The sequence below is a fragment of the Mixophyes fleayi genome, chromosome 1 (genome assembly GCF_038048845.1).
Source record: "Mixophyes fleayi isolate aMixFle1 chromosome 1, aMixFle1.hap1, whole genome shotgun sequence".
NCBI classification, from domain to species: domain Eukaryota; kingdom Metazoa; phylum Chordata; class Amphibia; order Anura; family Limnodynastidae; genus Mixophyes; species Mixophyes fleayi.
This window is the reverse complement of record NC_134402.1, coordinates 92,260,989-92,280,378: the sequence shown is the minus strand read 5'-3', so window position 1 is coordinate 92,280,378 and position 19,390 is coordinate 92,260,989. Positions and strand designations below refer to the sequence as shown.

The following is a 19,390-nucleotide window of genomic DNA, read 5'->3' as shown; positions in this document are numbered from 1 at the left end:
GTTAGCTTCTTTGACTCTAAAACAAAATATTTAGTCTCAGAACAAACAAATAATTCCATCTACAGCACTCTCTATATTTAGTCACCGGGACATGTACATTGCCGGTATCAGCTGAAAAGAACATGACTCTGTAAAATTTATGGAGATCCTGAACATGAGTGTATATATACTGCAGGATCGGAATGTGATTAAAACGAGTTTATCAAACATTCCAACCAACCAAATGGAACACCAATCGGTACTTTTAGACGACTGTCGTTCATCGTGTAAGTATATACACTAACACGATATCTGACGAAGCGGTCGTACATCAGCTGAAAAATTTCCAGTGTGAAAGGCATACTAAAAACAAAACACAGCCACTAAGATTTAATTCAAAAACTGTCACTCATATGAAGCCGATTTAATCAAGGTTACTGTAAACAAAGCAATGCCCTGTATAATTTACACAAATAAAACAGCCATGTGACTTCTTTAAGAACTCTAGCAGAATGTGTGATTTAATATAATAAAAAATGGTCACAATGCATTACTGATTAAAAAAAAGGTTTGCAATTATATTTCTGTATATAATTTTATAAACTGTTTTTAACATAAAAGAAATAAAACACAGGAAATGCAAAATCAGACTCTAATACTTTGCCTTAATCAGTGGCCTGGGAAATGTTAGAATGATTAGACTCTGAAAACAAGTTTGATTATTTTGTATACATCGCCTCTGACTTTTTCTCCTCTGTGAATTCGAGAGAGGTGTGCAGCTATGCTGATCCATTTTACTATTGATATATGGCCCTTTTTCCCCATTCAGTGCCACAAAGTATACCATTATTCTCTTCTTTAACATATTAACTAACTATATGTAAATGGTATCAAGGTTAGGACTGTCTGATTAGATATCAAACATAATTATCTTATGGCAATGAAATGATAGCAGCAGGAAGGCCTACACATATCATAATTGGCTACTTTTTGCCATTTTTGTTCAGGCATGATTATCTGACTGAATCTTTAGTTCAGTTATAGTTCTGAATGAATTATAGGCTGGACTTTGACCCAATGCCTTGATTACAAAACTGTTTTCCTACCACCCCATTGGCCTGTCCAAGAAGCCCATAGACTTTTCTTCATAATGTTTTCATAATGATCAGCAACAACCAAGTGACACAAAGTAGACATTTTGGGTTGTTTTTGATTCAAAGCTTTGGCTTGTTAAAAAGAACTATAAACTATTTTTCAACCTGTTATCAGAAAGGAAGCATGCAAAGAGATCAGCAGCATTACAAGAAACAGAGATTTTGGGCCTAAACACTAACCCTTTGTTTGCTGTATGACAAAAGATTTGTTGCGGAAACTGTAATATTTTATATTATGAATATCCTGGGTAGTCTGTAACTGTCACTATCTGTGGTCCATAAACATGACCCTTCACTCCTCTGCAGCAAGTTTCGGAGGGAGGTTGCAGCTGCTTGTAACAGATTGGGAAGCTAATACTTTACTTTTTAACAGAGCTGCAGCAGACTGTCTGATAAATACTGAGCAATATATTTTTTTACTTTCATAATTCACTTCTGAACATGTTTGTATTTAGTGATGCTTTGTACTGAGTTCACTTGTTCAGCTTATGAATTTAAAATCCAAAATGATTTATTTTTTTTCATAACAAATAGACCATTGATCCTTTACAGTTTAACAGGTACACTGTTGATGGTTGATTGTTTCAGAAATGTACAAATATGTCAGATTTTATTTGAACTCTATTGAAAATATGACTGGCATAGTAACAATTACAAATCTGTACATTTTTCAGAAGCTTTGCAGAACTGTAGAAGAATGCGGTAAAGCTGTGATTGGGAAGCATAGTGCTTGGCATTGCTGTTACACAGCGGTGGGGCCACAGGTTCTGACCAGGGCATTTTCTTGTGGACTTTTCTCCCACATTCTGAAAACATACTGCTAGGTTAATTGGCTTCTGATAATGTTAACCCAAGTGTGTGTGTGTGTGTGTGTGTGTGTGTTTGTGTGGTAGGAAACATAGATTCCTCTTGAAAGAGTCACATATCCTTCTTGAAGAATTTATTGGGGTCCTGAATCAAACTGTCCATAAGTTTAGACTAACGTATGAAATAGTAAATCCACTTCCTCAAACTGACAATAAAAAGAAAAGATAGTAGAATAACAGAGCCCTTCAGAAAGACGGCAACAACGAAGTAGACAGATTGATTATTTTGTTTTATTCTTTATGAGGATAATAATATAGATTTGTGGGCACCTTATATATGGATTTGCAACATATAAGTGACATATTAAAGACACACTGGTATATTTTACTTTCAGATAAAGATCTTAAGACCCACATATTTGCATAAATGGAGAAGATCTAAGAATTTAAGAGATCAAATAATTCACAGACACAAGGCCTCGAAATTGAAAAATACAGGCAACTGGATCTCATAGATGAGGAAGATGTGATGCAAATACCTGTTACCCTCTAAAAAGAAATCCAAATATTGAAGATTTACTAAATTTTAAATATATCGAAATGATATGTAGGCCTCTTTAAACAAAGGATTCTGGAAGATGTTGGGGCTATCAGAAATGACATCACCATTTCTACTAAAATAAGACGACAGTGACTATAGTAACTAAACCAGGGTTTCCCAAACCCAGTTCTCAGGCCTCCCTAACAGTGCAGGTTTTGCGGATCACGTGTGACATAATTAGTACCACCTGTGGATCTGTAACAAAGTGTCAGTCAGTAATGACTACACCTGTGCTCCAGCAAGGAGATATGGAAAACCTGCACTGTTAGGGATCCCTGAGGACTGGGTTTGGGAAACCCTGAGCTAAACACTACCTGAGGCAACATAAGGGAAGTCCAAGAGATTTGAGAGCCTTTGGAAAGAAGGTATCAGTGGGCATCAGAAAGGGGGAGGGGGATCTCGCCCAACAACTATTGAGGAGAAAGGCCTCAATGAAAATGATTAACCTTTTTATAGAACATGGACATAGGCCTTATAGCAGATTAATGCAATATCTATTGTGCACAAATATCTGATGCGATGTGAAAGTCATAATAAACAGCAGTCATGACATACTAAACGGAGGTACAGTGATCATATGTAATGATATCGGTAGCTCTGACATTTGTGTCAGAAATAAAGTGTATTGTACAATGGAGTAATCCCTCTAAAACATCTCATCTCATTACTGGTTTGAAATAAGCAAGGTAGATCTTGAAATTATTGTTACAGAACGTAAAGGAATGAACAGTGGGGTTTGCCATAGATTTATATTTACTTACATGGAAATGCAGTATCATTAATACCTATAACTAAATATATAAAATAAATACATTGGCTCTTTGTAACAACACTGGAGTTTATCGCCATCAGCGTATGGTAAATAGATCATTGGTATTTCTTATGTAAAAATCAGTCTAGCAAAGTTTGAGGTCAGCAATTATCAGAAGAGATGGAAGAGGGGATGAATACATTTTTGCTAATAATCACCTCATTCTGGGTATAATAGCAAGATAATAGGAGATTTGTTCTTGGATAAGCACACTCTGAAAAGTCAGAGGATAATTGAATTAATCCCTTTACATTTGATTTATATACATTTATATGCATATCTAAGGGATAAAAACCACCTAAGAGGACTACTATTGATATAATCTGAAATGATATAGTGATAACTGCAAGAAAAATGTACAACTTGCAGACAATACATTATGAGACTGGTAACGAAGTTAGCGATTTTGGTGGGATTATGTTATTAAAAATTGTGTTGTATTATTGTAATGCGATAACATTTAGAAATCTTCTTGAATACCATATGAATAATTAATGTAATTAACATTTCATTTAGTAATACCCTCTAATTTTAACACATTACACAATACACTTTTAACAAGACATTAAATAAGGATTGAGGTTTTAATTTTCCTTATGGATCTTTTCCCTATTGCATGTGCTTGTAAATGTCTCCAAATCCTTTTGAAAACCCTTCACCACTTCACAATATAACTAATGTATGATCCCTCAGGTGTGCCCCTACAGTGGAATAAGCCTTTTCTTTGTATAGCATTATATGTTATTCAAGGGAGCACCCAGAAGGATGAATGCCAGTCAAAAATATATATTTCTAACGTGACTGGGGATATATTAAAAATATTATAATACCAACCAGTGTTGTAAGCTCTATAACCTTGGTACTAAGGGAATAGAGATTGCAAGCTTAACTGTGGGCAGGGATTGATGTGAATAATTACATATTCTCTGTAAAACATTCCATAATATGTAAGCATTATATAAATAAAGATTAATACATTTTCTATGCATACCTCCTATTGAAGGACACTAGTCAGCCTCTAAAAAACAGTACATTTTCCCTCCATTTCATAGCAAATGTAAATAAAATGTCAAACACATCAAGTTCTGCTATAATATGTTACATGCACATCTTTTGCATTCTAAAGATCACTTTTTGATTTAACTTGTATTTTATATTTAGTCCTTTAAAACACAAATACATAGGAATATGAATATCAAATACATTTACATTTCTTCCCTATTCCTTGTAATATGAAAGTAGAATATTTACATCAAACCCACCTATCTCAGCATTTTCCTAAATGTGCACCATGTTCATACACATACACACCTATAAATGACATGTTTTCTGCCATCTGAGTCCATAGGAATCAGATAGGATGAATGAATGACTGACTTGTCAACTTTTTGTGTCCTTTTTCTTTCAGAGATACCCGATATTGTGAATACAAAACACCTGAAAACATTTAGGTAAGTATCAACTAGATAGCTTCTTATTTCTGTTTTGTTTTTGTTCATCTAAATGACCACCATAGGCTTAATTCCAAGGGCTGCTGCTATGTGTCTCCAGAACACATAATGTTCGTTTTTTTCCTCAAATCAACACTCACCCCATAGAGATGGGAGGAGTATATGAGCGGAGATTCTGTACTGTATTGGCTGGCAATATATGCAGCCTGACATTGAGACAATGTCTGGCAGCCCATTGCTCCTAAATGGATTCCCCCCAAGGGTCTAAACTTAATCTGTTCATTAAATTAATGTGTTGGAGGGAAGTAAATGATTATGGTATAACTATACTATTAGCTGAAAACATAAGCTTTATCTTCTTTCTCACTGTGTTCTACATAAATCAACAATGATTATTTCCTGAAATTAATTTAGAGATAAAAAGGGTGTGAAAAAGTGTAAAGGGTTTTTGGTATAATTATCATATATGAACAAATTCTGTCCACTATGGCGAGTAAAACATTTGTCCAGACGAAGGTGTACCTAAATGGCCATGTACCAGTTATAATGGTTCCTGCATTTTCAAAGATGCAAGGCTCAGCATTGTGGACTACTATTATTACTAGTCAAAGAATGGCCCCAGGATCCCCTACACATAGAATTGAAAATAAATTGAGAGCACAGAGGTTCGTGTGGAAAATACTGGGCTGTTTACTCACAAGTACACCCCCTCAGTGTTGTTGATCAAGATCCACCAGTTTTGGTGGAGACAGACTTACAAAATTTGCGGCCAGTTTTGGTCTTAACTAATCATATTGACCACTCAAATTTCTGCAGCCAAGGGCAGCTTTTGTCACGTTTAGTTGAGTAAAGCATGGTATTTTTTTTTTTTTTTTGCTTTTTTGTACAGATCCTTAAAGGATGCTGTACTCATTTATCGGGCTTAGGATGAAGAGAACTTGCTTATGGTTGGTGGAGGGACTCGCACTAAAAGCTTTTAATATATTGAAATGTTGTTGCATGACCTCAAGTTAGCAGCTAATACAAGACAAAATAAAAATATCTGAAGCAGTTCTATAAACAATAATAATAAACTTTTGTTTTAAGCCCATTTCTAACTCATGTTTATATTTATACTTTAGGAATACAAATGTATATACAGGTGTGGCCAAACATTTTGACAGCCTTGCACTTTTTTCAGATAACTGACGATATATATAAATATGCGCGCACACGCATGTCTGGGTTTGACTAGATTTTAGCTGGCACACTGATAGACAAAGGTTGCCAAACCCTATCTTAGCATATAACTCCCCCTCATTGAGCAACGCATGGTACGACTTGAAACTCACGTAACTTCTGTCTTGAGGGTCGACTTGAATCTGTTTGGCAGCTGCTTGAGGTGCTTTCTGTGCCATTTGAACAATCCTGCACTGCAATCTTTGATCAAGTTTTCTCTTGCAGCCATGTCCAACGAGGTTGGCTACAGTGCCATGGACCTTAAACTACTTAATAACATACAGTGGAAATAGGTACAATAATGTCTCTAGAGATTGATGTGTAGCCTTCAGACAAATCTCTGGCTTTCTTTTGTCCATGCTCCTCTACATATACCCTGCACCCTGCTCAGGAAAGCCACTTAATACAGCCTTCAGTACAGGAGACAGGAGACATAAGACAGAAGAATGATTCCTTTTCTCTATTCAGACTCATTTAATTAATAAATTTTATATTGCAGGCACCTGCTCATCACCACAGGTTCAGTTTCAAAATGAAGGAGAATCTCCTGCTTGAAATCTAATTATTTCTAACCACTTATAAAAAAAGGCCAATAATTTTGTCTGGATTTCTGTGTGAAATAAGCAAACCAAAGACATACATATATGGATGCCTAAATATTGTTTTCATTTCAGCAAATTTGTGGAAGAAATACTAAATAATTAGACAAAAACTGCATTGGTGCCATAAAATATAAAATTTTTTCATTTAAGGTCGAAAAATATTAGATTTTCTATTAGTATAACCACCTATTGCTGGCATATTCTTCCTAAATTTTGACCACTCACATCTGGGGGTAAATGGATCATACTAGTTTTTTCAATTTGCCGGAAATCGGCAAGTTGACCGCTAAAATTTAAAGCGGCGCTGCCTTGTAAAGGGGAACTTCCCTTTACAAGGCAGCGCCGCTTTAAATTTTAGCTGTCAACTCGCCGATTTCCGGCGACTTGAAAAAACCGGAGTATGATACATTTACCCCCTAGTGTTATACTGTATTTATTATCTAACTTCAGCGGTGTATCATTTACACACACTGTGCCTGATTCTATTTGCGTAGCATATTTTGCATGAAATAACTTTGCGTATGCTCAGAAACGAACCTTACGCCAATGAATGCAATTGCATCTAATTCATGTCCGAATGCAAATGTCACTTATGACTGCCTAAGACTTTAAGGGGGGAACACAGATGAGGAAAAAGGCTGATAGACATAGGAAATGTACAGTGAGGGCGTGCCGACACAAACACGCCCTATTCAAGCCCTGGGTTTCTAGTAAGTACACTTGTTTCAGCTGTATCATTTGCACCAGCTACATGACAGGTGTAAGTACCGACTGATAGTGATGACTGGCATGGCATAGTCTTTGGAAAAGTACATGTATGCCTGTCACTAGATGGCACAGGACATGTGTATGCAACTAAGACCATAAAAATGCACTGTATGTACAGTATGCATTAAGAACATCTTCATTTATTTATATATTTAATGTAAAAATATGTCAGCTTACTGATTATACTGCTTAGAGTTGTGTTTTTTTGTAATGTACAGTTTTGTATGCGTTTTGATGTGATCTTATTTTGCACATACACTTGTGCGTATACTGCACTCTGTTGTGTCTGTTAATGTATGGCACATAACATTTAGGCAGAGCGTACTTACACGCAGATTCAAATCAAAACGCAGCTTGAGATCCACTTGGATTTGAACATGGGCAGAACTACGCTCAAATTCCATGCTTTGGGAGGGGGGGCTTTTTGTTTTGTTTGTTTTTTAAACCGCATTTGCGTCTGAAGACGAATTTGGCCCATTATGTGTCATTTTCTCTGAACACCTTTCTGTGACACTTCCAACATTTTACTTTTTTAATGTCTTCTTACATTGGCTAAATTGGGGGTATGAACCTTTTCATAGTTTTCACAGAACACTATAAAAAAGCAGTTTAGTACCATGTGACCTATATTACACTGTCACGTACATACAGCCTGCCAGTCCCAGATACAGCAATCTGAACAGCTGGCCGTGACTGGTGTTACCTTAGTTACGTAACAATGAATACACTTTTTCTGCCACCACAAAGGATTTATTATGGCGTCCTTACATTCACCAGAACCACTTATTAATGCTTCACACTTAAATTACATACACATGTAGCATGAGCCTCCCTGGGCTAAGTAAGTTCACAAAGATTCACGGATAGATATGCTATATTAAATATGTTTAATCGAAAAATATTTCCAAGGCTGCTTTACTACAATTAATAACAAGACATACAATATATTGCACAAAAGAGTTTCAGAAATTCAAATAGGAAATAAAATCAGAGTACTACTTATGAGGAAGACTTGCTGTGTGTGAGGGAACACAATTGAAAGGATGGGACATTTCAGTCTTGATAAACCCCTCATGAAATGCACAATCCGATGTCTAAGGCAGAAGATTTAAACCATTTCTAGTTGGCTCTTCACCCCGCACCTTAGGAATTTAGCTGTCAATAAAGACAGATTGATCTCCCCAATGTTACAGGGCTTTCGAAGTGAGCTGAGATCGGAATGTCCACAGGACCTTGAAGTCTCACCTCTGCTCTTTCTGCCTGGCTAAGTCTTAACTCCTCTACATACACAAACTACTCCCAGATCTGTCTCTGGGCCTGGCTACTTTCAAAAGAACATTCACACTTGCCTATTTCAGACTCGGGTCAGTTAACCAAATACACTTTGAAAGGTTACATAAAATATTCACAGTGGGATACATAAATTCAACAGAAAATAACAATCGGTCATTAGATATACTACATTTCGTCACACACTATATTTTAAAGTGTACCTGTCCTCTAAATTTGAATGCAGGTGGCCATTTTGATGGCTGAACCAATGTTCATTAGATAGCAGCCAATTCTCTTAAGAACTAGTGACATCCAGATACACAGTGCATTCAGTACAGCACACCCACACAGTGAAATGCACTTAATGGCATGTTTGAATGTTTTTTTATGCACAGATGGCATCTTTATCACTCCAATGTCCTCTAATATGTATGCTGTACTACTGACAGATGTTAACTTGCATACAGTAGATTTATCTATCCTTGTCATTCTGTGTGAAGCTATTTTTCTCTTTGTGGCCTTGTAACAATATATTTTTCCACCCAACTATTCAGTAAATAATTTGATAGTCAGAAAGGAGTTGGTCCTCATTTTGTCCATTGTCCACCTAGATCAGGGGTCAGGAAACTTTTTTACCTTTTACCCCCAAATATATTTAGATACGCCGACGTTGCCCCCTTGATCTGAAAGGAAGGAAATCATATATTATTAATTATTGGAATTCAAAATTCAAAATGTTATTGAATCTATTAAAAATTTCTTTGAAAGCTTCAACTTCAAAGCTTCAGGATTTGGAGAAATGATGTTGCTTCATTTTTGATATGAGAGCATCAATATTGGGGCAGTTTTATGTCTTCAGCGTCCAATCGATTTCTCTGCTTTGTTTTTATGTTCGTTAGAGTGGAAAATCCTTGTTCGGAAAGGTAGGTTGTTGCACAAGGCAGCAACTTTTTGACTGCCTCCTCATGTGCAATTCTGAATGCCTTTGCAGCTGTTGACATCCAAAAATATGACAGATCTGCTTTGTTTTTAAATGCAATACATGCTTCATTATTGCATCGAAGCTCAAGAAGTGCCTCTGCCAACCCTTGAGGCTCTTCTGGTACAACAGAAATTTCACATTTAAAGGGGTCTACAATCCAACTGACAGCATGTGAATCGGCAGCATTACCCCCAGGAATTTCATTTTTACCCCATTTGGGGTAATTTACCCCTGTTCCCTGACCACTGACCTAGATGATAAGGACTTCTAAACAGTTAACATCAATACAGAACCTAGAAAGATGGATATCTATTGTGCTTAATGTTGAAGTTTTCCTGGATATGAAGCATAAGTCCTGGCATTTTAAAATGAGACATAAGATATAGAAATGAAATATAGGGGTGCTTTCGGTTTTCCTTCAAAAAGCACTTACAGAATATGAATACAATAAACACATAAAACATCTGACATGAAATGAATCTTTCCCTTGTTTTCTAAGGTCATATGCAGTATATTCCTTTGGAACTGACATTTAAAATATGGAAAGATTATTTCCACTTAATGATTTCTGCAAGGCTGCTATATTTTTCCTTGTGAAATATGACATTTTCCTATGATGCTATTTGTTTCTTTTACTCTTATTGATTATGCCAATGATGGACTGACTCCTTATCGAACTGTATATTGACCATACTTTACCATTCTTAACACAACAGCTGCATAGAGCAGGACTCTGGTGCGCGGAGCCCTGGGTAGGTTGAATTTTTCACCTGACCTGAGAATGCTGTGTTATAGGTAAACCAATTGTTTTATAGAAGTGTGTATATGTATATTGGGTCACTTGCAGAATTTCCCAGTGTTTTGTCTGAGAAATATTCAGTCAGCTTCTGTCAAAATTAGATTATCAGATCATCCCCAGGTGAATTGAAACTTTTTTGTTTTTGCAAGTACTGTCAGATGGCACCTTCTTAATGAGTAGAGAATTGTTTGACTTTTGGATGCACAAGTTGACTGACTAATGCCTCAAAAAACGTATTTTCTTCAGTCCTAAGAGTAGAGCAGCCACCAAAACATTGCACTATTGGTGAGGCCTCAGGACAGGTTTCACTAGTGTTTAAATGTGGAGTAGAAAATGCAAATTACAGATTGTCCAACATGTTATATGTGTGTTAGGTCTTTTGTACACGAGTAGGAATTTTTAAAACGTGTAAATGAAGTAGACCTAGTGAAAATAGATATTGATTTAGACTGCGTGTCATGGGAACAAAAGCTAAAGTACACAGATGTATTTAGCTTCACTTACCGACAATAGGAAGGAAAAGGTCAGAAGGATAGAGAGGTCAAACCCTTAGAAGATGTGATCTGCTTGTTGATCTTTTGGATTATAACATTTGCTATGTCAGAATCTCAACTTCACTGCATTGTTTTACCAATATACTTTATGCTAATAATGTCGAAAATGTGCAGAATTCATACATACAATACCTCTAGTTTTATATGCGTTTGTTTTCATAAAAGAAAACCACAGCCATCTGTGTACGATTGTACTTAAAAATATTCTGCTCTGTGACTGTCTCACACATTTAATGCTACACTAGCATTATAATATAAAAAATTTTTAATTCATTTTATCCCCATCACATCATGAGCATCATTTTGTTTTCATTTTTTTTTTTTTTTTTTACCTCTCACTGCTGCCAGGGTGCCTCCCATGGATGAACAAGGTTTAACTTAGGGTATTTTTAGCTATCTTATGCCAACAGGGTTCTGGGACCTGCCTCCCACATGGTGACAATAGGCAGTCAGAGAGCAGCAGTGCAGAAATCCCTCCTCACTGCAAGAGGATAAACATTGTTCGAGTCCTTACAGTTCTTGATGGTGGACAGTGCACATGATTATACGTTCAGCACTGCTGCTCAATGCACCATTTTACTTCTGGGTGCAAACTTTCGCTTTTCACTGAAGGAATTGATCAATGACCAGAAGGAAGTTCTATCATTTCTCCATACTAAAACTGTGCTCTGCAATGAAAGCACACAATTGTGAGCAAAACTTATATTGTCAGACTTGAGAGTGGGGGAGCTATTGATAACATACCTTTTACGTGAGAGCAGTTGTGTGCGGATGGATTTTTTTACATCTTTAACGCTGCAAAGTAGAAAGGCTTGTGAGCTAATAATTTTAGATGTGTTAATTTAATTATACTGCATACAAAACATTTTTTTTTTTTTTTTTTTCATTTTTTATACAAGTATATTTATGTAAATAACTTGTACGCGTTGTTTTGAGTTCCCTTAGCCTTTTCCAGTATATGAAGGTAGTGTGCATAAGTATATTATAGTGCCTAACATTGCATCAGCTGGCAGACAACTTGCATTCCATCCGTTGGGTGTGTCTTCTAGTCGCCTATTTGTTTTATGACATAGAATTAAGACTAGTTGTTGACTTTAATAAAGCCAAATGGTGAATGGCATAAGTAGGCAATCTGTTAGGGGGGAAAAAATGTTTGGGAGAATAAATAGGAATTGTTTATTGAAACTGAAGCTGTACTTTGAATAAGTTTTATGTGGGACAACAGGTCCACTTTAAACATCCTGCTGAACCAACAGATAATTACCCCGATTCCCTGCCCATCGTACACATTACTTTCCCCTCAATTTCATGTTAAGGGGCATTTAACTAAAATACATTGTGTGTGTGTGTGTGTGTGTGTGTGTGTGTGTGTGTGTGTGTGTGTGTGTTTAGTATACCTTAGAAGAATATGAGACATGCAATGTTTGTTCTCAGTTGTAAGCCATTTTTGACTAAAGGTGGATAGAGGCTGCCAAAGGGTTCAATCAGGAAATCACAACAGTCATTAGTATTTGAAATATCTTAGTCCTTTGAGCGCCTAGAACTTTTACAGATATTCTTGTGAATGTTATAACTAGCTCTTTTGTATATAATACATCATTGCCTTTAGGTTTATTGGCCCTTTTAATTCTAATACAACGCATAGGATACATTTCAGTAATGAAGGTCCAAGTTATGCCCTTCTGCTTCAAATGATGCATCATTATACTAGCTCAGCCTACTGTACAATTTTTAGGCATTGAAGGTATGTTTGATTGATGAACCATTTTCTTAAATTCCTCAGGGCAGCTCTGTGCAGTTCTGATATATTAACAAACGGCTTATTTTGTTCCTGTTGTTCCCTCTCACTGCTCTTTTCAGAGAATGGGATTTGGATCTGAAGAAGCTGCCAAACATTAAAATGCGCAAATTTTCAGTCAGCGAATCTCTTCTTAAAAGCGAGAGAGACCTTTCAACAGAAGATGCTAAAGATGTAGAAAAACTGGAAAGTACAGACAGGTCGTCCCCTGAGTCTGCGGACAGTGAAAGCAATTGAAGAGAACCATGCGAATATTACATTTACCACTGGAAACTAATACATTAAGAATATGAAATGAAGCTTGTTTTGAATTTGTCACATCTTGTGTAACTGCTATTCCTCATAGAATGAATTTCAGAAGCACAATCTTTTGTAAGATTATTTTGTGCTAATAATTCAGACCAGTAGAAGCTGCTCATGCAAGAACTATGAAGACAACATTTTAATAGGTTTTTTTTTTGTTTTTTTTAATGTGCCAGGGAGAACTGCTCTGTATGTCTCCAGTGAAATGATTAACAGAAGAGCGAGAAGAGCGTACTTGATGTGCTACAATTAATTGCTATCTGCATTCAGGACTTTGCATAAATTTTAAAAGGATGCAAGGGAATTTTTACTAGACATAAATATGGTAATTTGACATGCTATCTTTTTTGAGAGAACTTTGACCTTTACTTTTGAACGATTGGTAATTATTTTGAGTATGCTTTCTGTAACTTATTATGAAATGTCACACAATACTGATGTATTTTCAAATAGAATTAATTCTAGGTCTACCAACATTTACACGGGTAGATTTATCAAACCTTCAAGAAGGGAAAGTGGATGTGTTGCTTATAGCAACCAGTCGCATTCTAGCTATCATTTTCTAGAATGTACTAGATAATGGTATGTAGAATCTTAATTGGTTGCTATGGGCAGCACCTTAACTTCCTTTTTAGAAGGTTTGGTAAATCTACCCCACAGTCTGCCTTGTGTGAAATTGCTAAAGAAAGAGTTAACATAATATAAAAGTGTATTTGTTCCTTTGTGTTCAAGTGTGTTTTCTATTGTTTGTGACTGTATATGTACATTTGTACTATATGTATATGCAATTGCCACTTACACTGCCGTGATTGTAGTTTTTGTGTGCCAAAAGGCTGTTATGTTACCGCCTTTGCAGGAGCTGTCTAGCTGAATAGACTGTAAATCATTTAAGAAAAAATTAAATTTTACATTGTCGCCTTGTCTCTTGACAAAACTGATAATGTCTATACCTTAATGGATCCATTTGTGTAACGTTTAGCTGAGGAAAAAATATTGCTTACAACCAGACCTGTACTGCGTTTAACAGTGGGGCCGGTTTGTTGTGTGAAGGAGGGAGGAGTCCTGCATAATCTAGTCTAATGGAGTTGAAAATATAAGCTTTGACAGATTTAATAGATGTTGCATGGGTTATAAATGAGAGAAAATGTTTTAATATTGACCAGGTTCAATGTATTTAACTTGGCAATAAGTGCTATAATAACACCATTCTAACATGACTAGTTATTTATGTTTAGTTTTATATATTGACTTGCAGGTTAACTGAGACTCATTAGTATGTCAAAACCTTATTGGTTTGAGTTTTGTGTTGCTCTTGCATTGGTAGCTACACATGTACTTCATCAGACTATGTTCTGCTGATTTGGTGCCACATTCATGTAATTTATGAACCAAACATCATCTCCTTCACAATGCTGATACATTACTGGATCTGTTGTGCACTCCAATATCTGCAAATACTCCTAGACTTTCAAGTGTGCAAAGGTTTACAGAGCAAGATGTTACTCTAACTTTGTGTAACACAGGCCATAAAAATATTCTTTGAGGAGTATGTGCCTCCTTTTGCATAGCAGTGGGAAAAAATAGGTTTCATTTTATGGGTATTATTGTACTGAGATAAAGGTGTGTGTATATAGAGCTTATTTTTTTGAGGCGATTCTTGTCCTATGCGCAGCCATTCCACTCAGCTAACAGGTTTAATTCTGCACTAGCTTAGTGCTAGATGAAATCTCATTGGTTTAAGGTGACAAAAGCATTCCCATGCACAGCACACTGTAAAAAGAACTAAAAATGGTCTCCTTGCTAAAATAAAAAAACATTGCCAGGCTGGTCAGTGCAGGGAGGCTACCAACCTCATGCTGAAAAGCAGTGGGCCCGTCTTCCTCCCCCAATGGTCCCATTAATATGGACAGGGATACATATCACTCCTGCCAATTAAACCAAAGATAGCACAAAAAAAATAAGTTACAAAAATGCCCTAAAACGCTCATTTGCTGCTTTATTAAAAAATATATACAGAAAATCATGTTTTTTTTATAATCTGTTGTAGCCCAAATAGGGAAAAGGAATTTAAAAAAAAAGGTATAAAAAGCAACTGAAAAATAAAATATTGTTTCGTTATTCAGCGTAATCCACATTAAAAAAAACCTTTGAATGGCCGTTGCATAAAAAAGGGCGAGAATCCCCAAAACACTTTTTCACCGGCAACCAATATAAAGCAGTCTATGTGGGGAAAATGATTGGTTATGTGGTGAAGGTGCATTCCAGTTACTTAGCTATAGTTATACTTGTGTTCATTGTGCTGGGATTGGAGCATGCTGTCACTTTATTTTTAGCAGTGTGCATGGGGACTATTATCGCAGATGGTAATGGAGCTTGCACATACTCTTCGAAGAACAGATCACATTGAAAATCTTGTTAAAAGCATAGCACACTGTAAGGAATGTAATTAAAAGCTGCATGCTGATTCTCATGATTTTAAGAAATAAGGTAAGCCAAGCAATATTTTAGGTGAAAAAAGGAAAACTTATCTGAATTGGTTAATACTAAAAGAGTAGATGGTCAAACTTTGACATTTATTCTCCTGTGTCATATCTGTTTGTGTGCTGCTCCTCACACTTTGAAAAAAATAATCAGAATAGGTTTAAAAAAAAAATCAACACTCATCCAATATTTTTCCATATATTTCTTAGAATACCAAATTGTATACTGACGGTTTTGTGCATAGTCATTCAAAGCGTCATCCTTTATATGTATAACTTCTTGATGGAATGGGGAATGTATATCCTTCCTCAACAACGTATACATTTCTGTTGAATATGTACAATTGAACTTGGTGGTCAAATGTTTCTCAAACCTTTCCTCTAATTTATTCTCTGCTTGTTGAGGCTATTGTCATTTGCAGAAAGCCACATGATCTCTTGGAGAGCTAAACAAGCCAGAACTTCTGTAAGGATTTGCTGAGTCTTAGCTTGAGAATTTCTAAACAAATGTGTTCCCACAAGCCTTCTCAAAATCCCACTGGGGTTATATGCAACGGGAACAGGACTTTTACTGGTATAATCTAATTTGTACTATGTTAGATTACTGTCAATTCATGGGTGTTTATCGGCATTTTAATATATACACAGTAAAAAAACAAAAAACACTTCAGGCTTAGCATCTAACTATAAATCTGTATTAGTTATGTGTCTGTACTTAAAGGAATGAGTTAAGAACCCTGTAGCATTAATCATATTTAATTTTGTACATTGATAATATCCTTATGTACTTTTGTTTGATTTTGTTCTGGTCATGCTATGCTATATTGTTTTATTTAGGTTTTTGAGATAATTGTGTTGCCAGTTGAATAGGCAAACAAAAGATCTAACTTGTAACTTTGGCCTTTCCCACATCCAGTGAAGTTTAGCAACCACATCCTAGTTGTCTTTACACCAAAGAAATGTGATCTCTTTATTGTAGCAAATATTTTGAAACTGTAAATACCTAAGTGTTCAAGTTGATTTATAGGAAACATTTCTAGCTTTGTTAAATCTGTCTAAAAACCATTATTACACATAAATTGATTGTTCTATGCACGACTCAAATCTTCGGAATCTAAGTAAACTTAATAAGTTGTCTAAACCTGTATGGAGCATAAGTACCCTCAAGTTCTGTACAGCCAACTCCTGAATTACTGGAGTTCCTCAAGAAATTGGGCAAAAACAATCATAAAATAAAGAAACTATATTATTCAAATGGTCCTGAGAAATGTCGGGATAAACTGCTTACCATTTAAATAGCCGTCTTCATTCCTACAAGAGTGTTGTTTTAAGAACAGTGTATTTTTGGGGTGTGACTTGAAGGCCATCACAGCCACACGTTTAACACAAGCTCCAGGCATACTAAGCCACAGGGTGCCGATTTAATGCTTCCAGACTACAATTTCGGCTGCTAAACAGTAGGGGATAACACACAGCACCTCCCTGCTCCTAATTATCTTTATCGGGACTCAACCCAGCAATTTGGTGTCCATAACAAAATTCTGGCCTACCTTCCCGCCAAAATCATCATGACAGGGCTAACATCTTAAACCATGTGTATACCATCTTGGGGGCCGGAGCAGTTTTAGACTTACCTGCTCTGAGATCTCAGCTGGATGAGTTCCTTCCCTTTGTGTGTCCCCGTGTTGCGGAGCTGGATAGTGCACACGTGCAGTAGGCGGTCCCAACTTTGGATGCGGTGAGAGCTCTGGACAACACACGACCCGTTTGTTAAACCCTTGGTGACATCTGAGAGGAGCTACATTAATCCCCAAGTTGCCGCGATACTCGTGACAGCAAATTATCAGCAGAGTTCATCATCTGGCTTACTGATGTTTGATTTGATCGTGAAAATGAGAAGATAAGGTGATACATACCTGAAATATCGGGTTTATTTGTGTGTCAACATTTATATTGATACAACATGTTACATGTCTATGTTATGTGACATATATGGCAAAAATTACCAATAAATATATATTGCTTAGGGTCCCCTCTAGGATTTCTTCACAGGGTATATTGCACCTTTACTCATTTTACGCTATAGTTTGTTTTATCTGACAGTCCGGATTACTTTTGACTGATAATGGTTAGTTGCACAGGGCTACGTTGCCCATGGTTTGATTTGTTTATGTGTTTTTACACTTGTTTTCTCTGTTTTATAACTCTGAATCACAACATATTAACTTAATGTTAGTGGTCTGCAGCATCGGGCACCTTTGGCGGAGGGGGATGGTACATGTATTCCTATTGAAATAAGTATGATAACTTGACACTTTATCGTACTTGTACCAGTACTGTGTCTTATATGAAGCTCTGCTCTTGGAATATAGGGGGAATAAACTCTCCTGGTATGCGGGAAAATATTCTCACATATATGGCTAAGGTTAAAACTAATGTAGCTTTCCTCCAGGAAAGCTACATTAGGAGCATGAAAAGTTATCTACGTTCGGTTACTGTATTTTGGGTTTTTGCCTCCTACAGTTCTGAGTCTAAGGGGGTTGCTATATTACTGAAGAATGGCACACAGCATGCCACTCACTCCCAAATTAAAGACCCTGCGGGTAGGTTTATTGTAGATGTAACGCTTAAATGACCAACGGCTGATTCTTTGTAACCTGTATGCTCCTAATGTTTATGACGCGGTTTCTTTCCAAAAAAATAATTACCTTTATGTGTTCAAAGACTCGCGCACAGTAATGGGAGGTGATTTCATTGTTGTAGCCTCACATGTGTTATACAGGGATGGATCCTTAAGGCAAGCAAGGGACCATTACAAACAGGGTATCCACTATATAAGTGACCAACTTAATTTGGTGGATGTTTTGCGAACTTATAATTCCACATAGCACAAAGACACATGCTTGTCTACTGCACATGGTACTGTCTCACAAATTGACTATTTTCTTATCTCTTCCTCTACTTTATAAATGTGAAATTGTTGACATTGAATCAGGATTTGTCAGATCACTCACTTATATTTAAACTCCAAAACCATAACATGAAGGGTTCTTATATACAGTGGAGGTTTCCTGCCAGGCTTGCAAACTCTATAAAATTTTGTAATATGTTGATTGCGGCTTGGCATGAGTACTCCAGTGATAATGAGCAACAGGGAAAACCCTCAATTATTCTGGCAAGCTGCTAAATCTGTACTTCGAGGTTGCATTATGTTGTTTGTCAAGCAACATGCTAAAGACCAATCTTAAGGCTCAGACCCACTTATTTTTTGCCTATCAGAAACTAAAAGTCAATCCCTCCTCTACTTCCAGACAAGAATACAAAGAAAAGAAGACTTATTTTGACAGTGTATTGTCACAAATCAGTGCTATACATACCCGAAATACCAAATTTAAATTCTACAACTACGGCACTAAATCTAGTCGTCTGCTGACTAACCTTTTACAGGGACTTAGAAGCCCGAACATTATTTCTGCCCTAAGGGATGAGAAAGGCTCCCTTGTATATGATGCAAAGAGGATTGCACAATTAATACTGAATTTTTACTCTGACCTTTATTCTCTCTCAAGGCTTCCTGAACCTCGTTAACAAATACGAATTCTGGGAGGGTATTTCATTATCTTAGATCACAGAACAACAGGCAGAGTCACAGCCCCTTCACATTGATTGAAGTACAGCAAGCCGTTAAATCCCTAAAAGCGTTGTAAGCTCCCGGACCTAATGGTATGTCTGAGGAATTTTATAAAATCTTGCAAGGCCCTATTTCTGAGTGCCTACAAGATTTATTTAATGATATAGTTGAGCCTACCCAC

At 36.5% G+C, this 19,390-nt stretch overlaps 1 protein-coding gene across 2 annotated transcripts in view; it reads left to right on the top strand.

The window, feature by feature from the left end:
• TMA16 (translation machinery associated 16 homolog) overlaps positions 1-13,816 on the top strand; it is a 60,630-nt gene extending 46,814 nt beyond the window's left edge. The window contains exons 6-8 of one of the 2 annotated variants that reach the window (XM_075198025.1): positions 4,760-4,802; positions 10,361-10,396; positions 12,858-13,816. In XM_075198025.1, coding sequence (XP_075054126.1) covers positions 4,760-4,802; positions 10,361-10,396; positions 12,858-13,032 — 254 coding nt within the window. In that variant the 3' untranslated portion in view covers positions 13,033-13,816. The remainder of the gene's footprint in view (positions 1-4,759; positions 4,803-10,360; positions 10,397-12,857) is intronic. The other variant, XM_075198031.1, reaches the window with a different exon arrangement.
• The last annotated feature ends 5,574 nt before the right edge of the window (positions 13,817-19,390 follow it).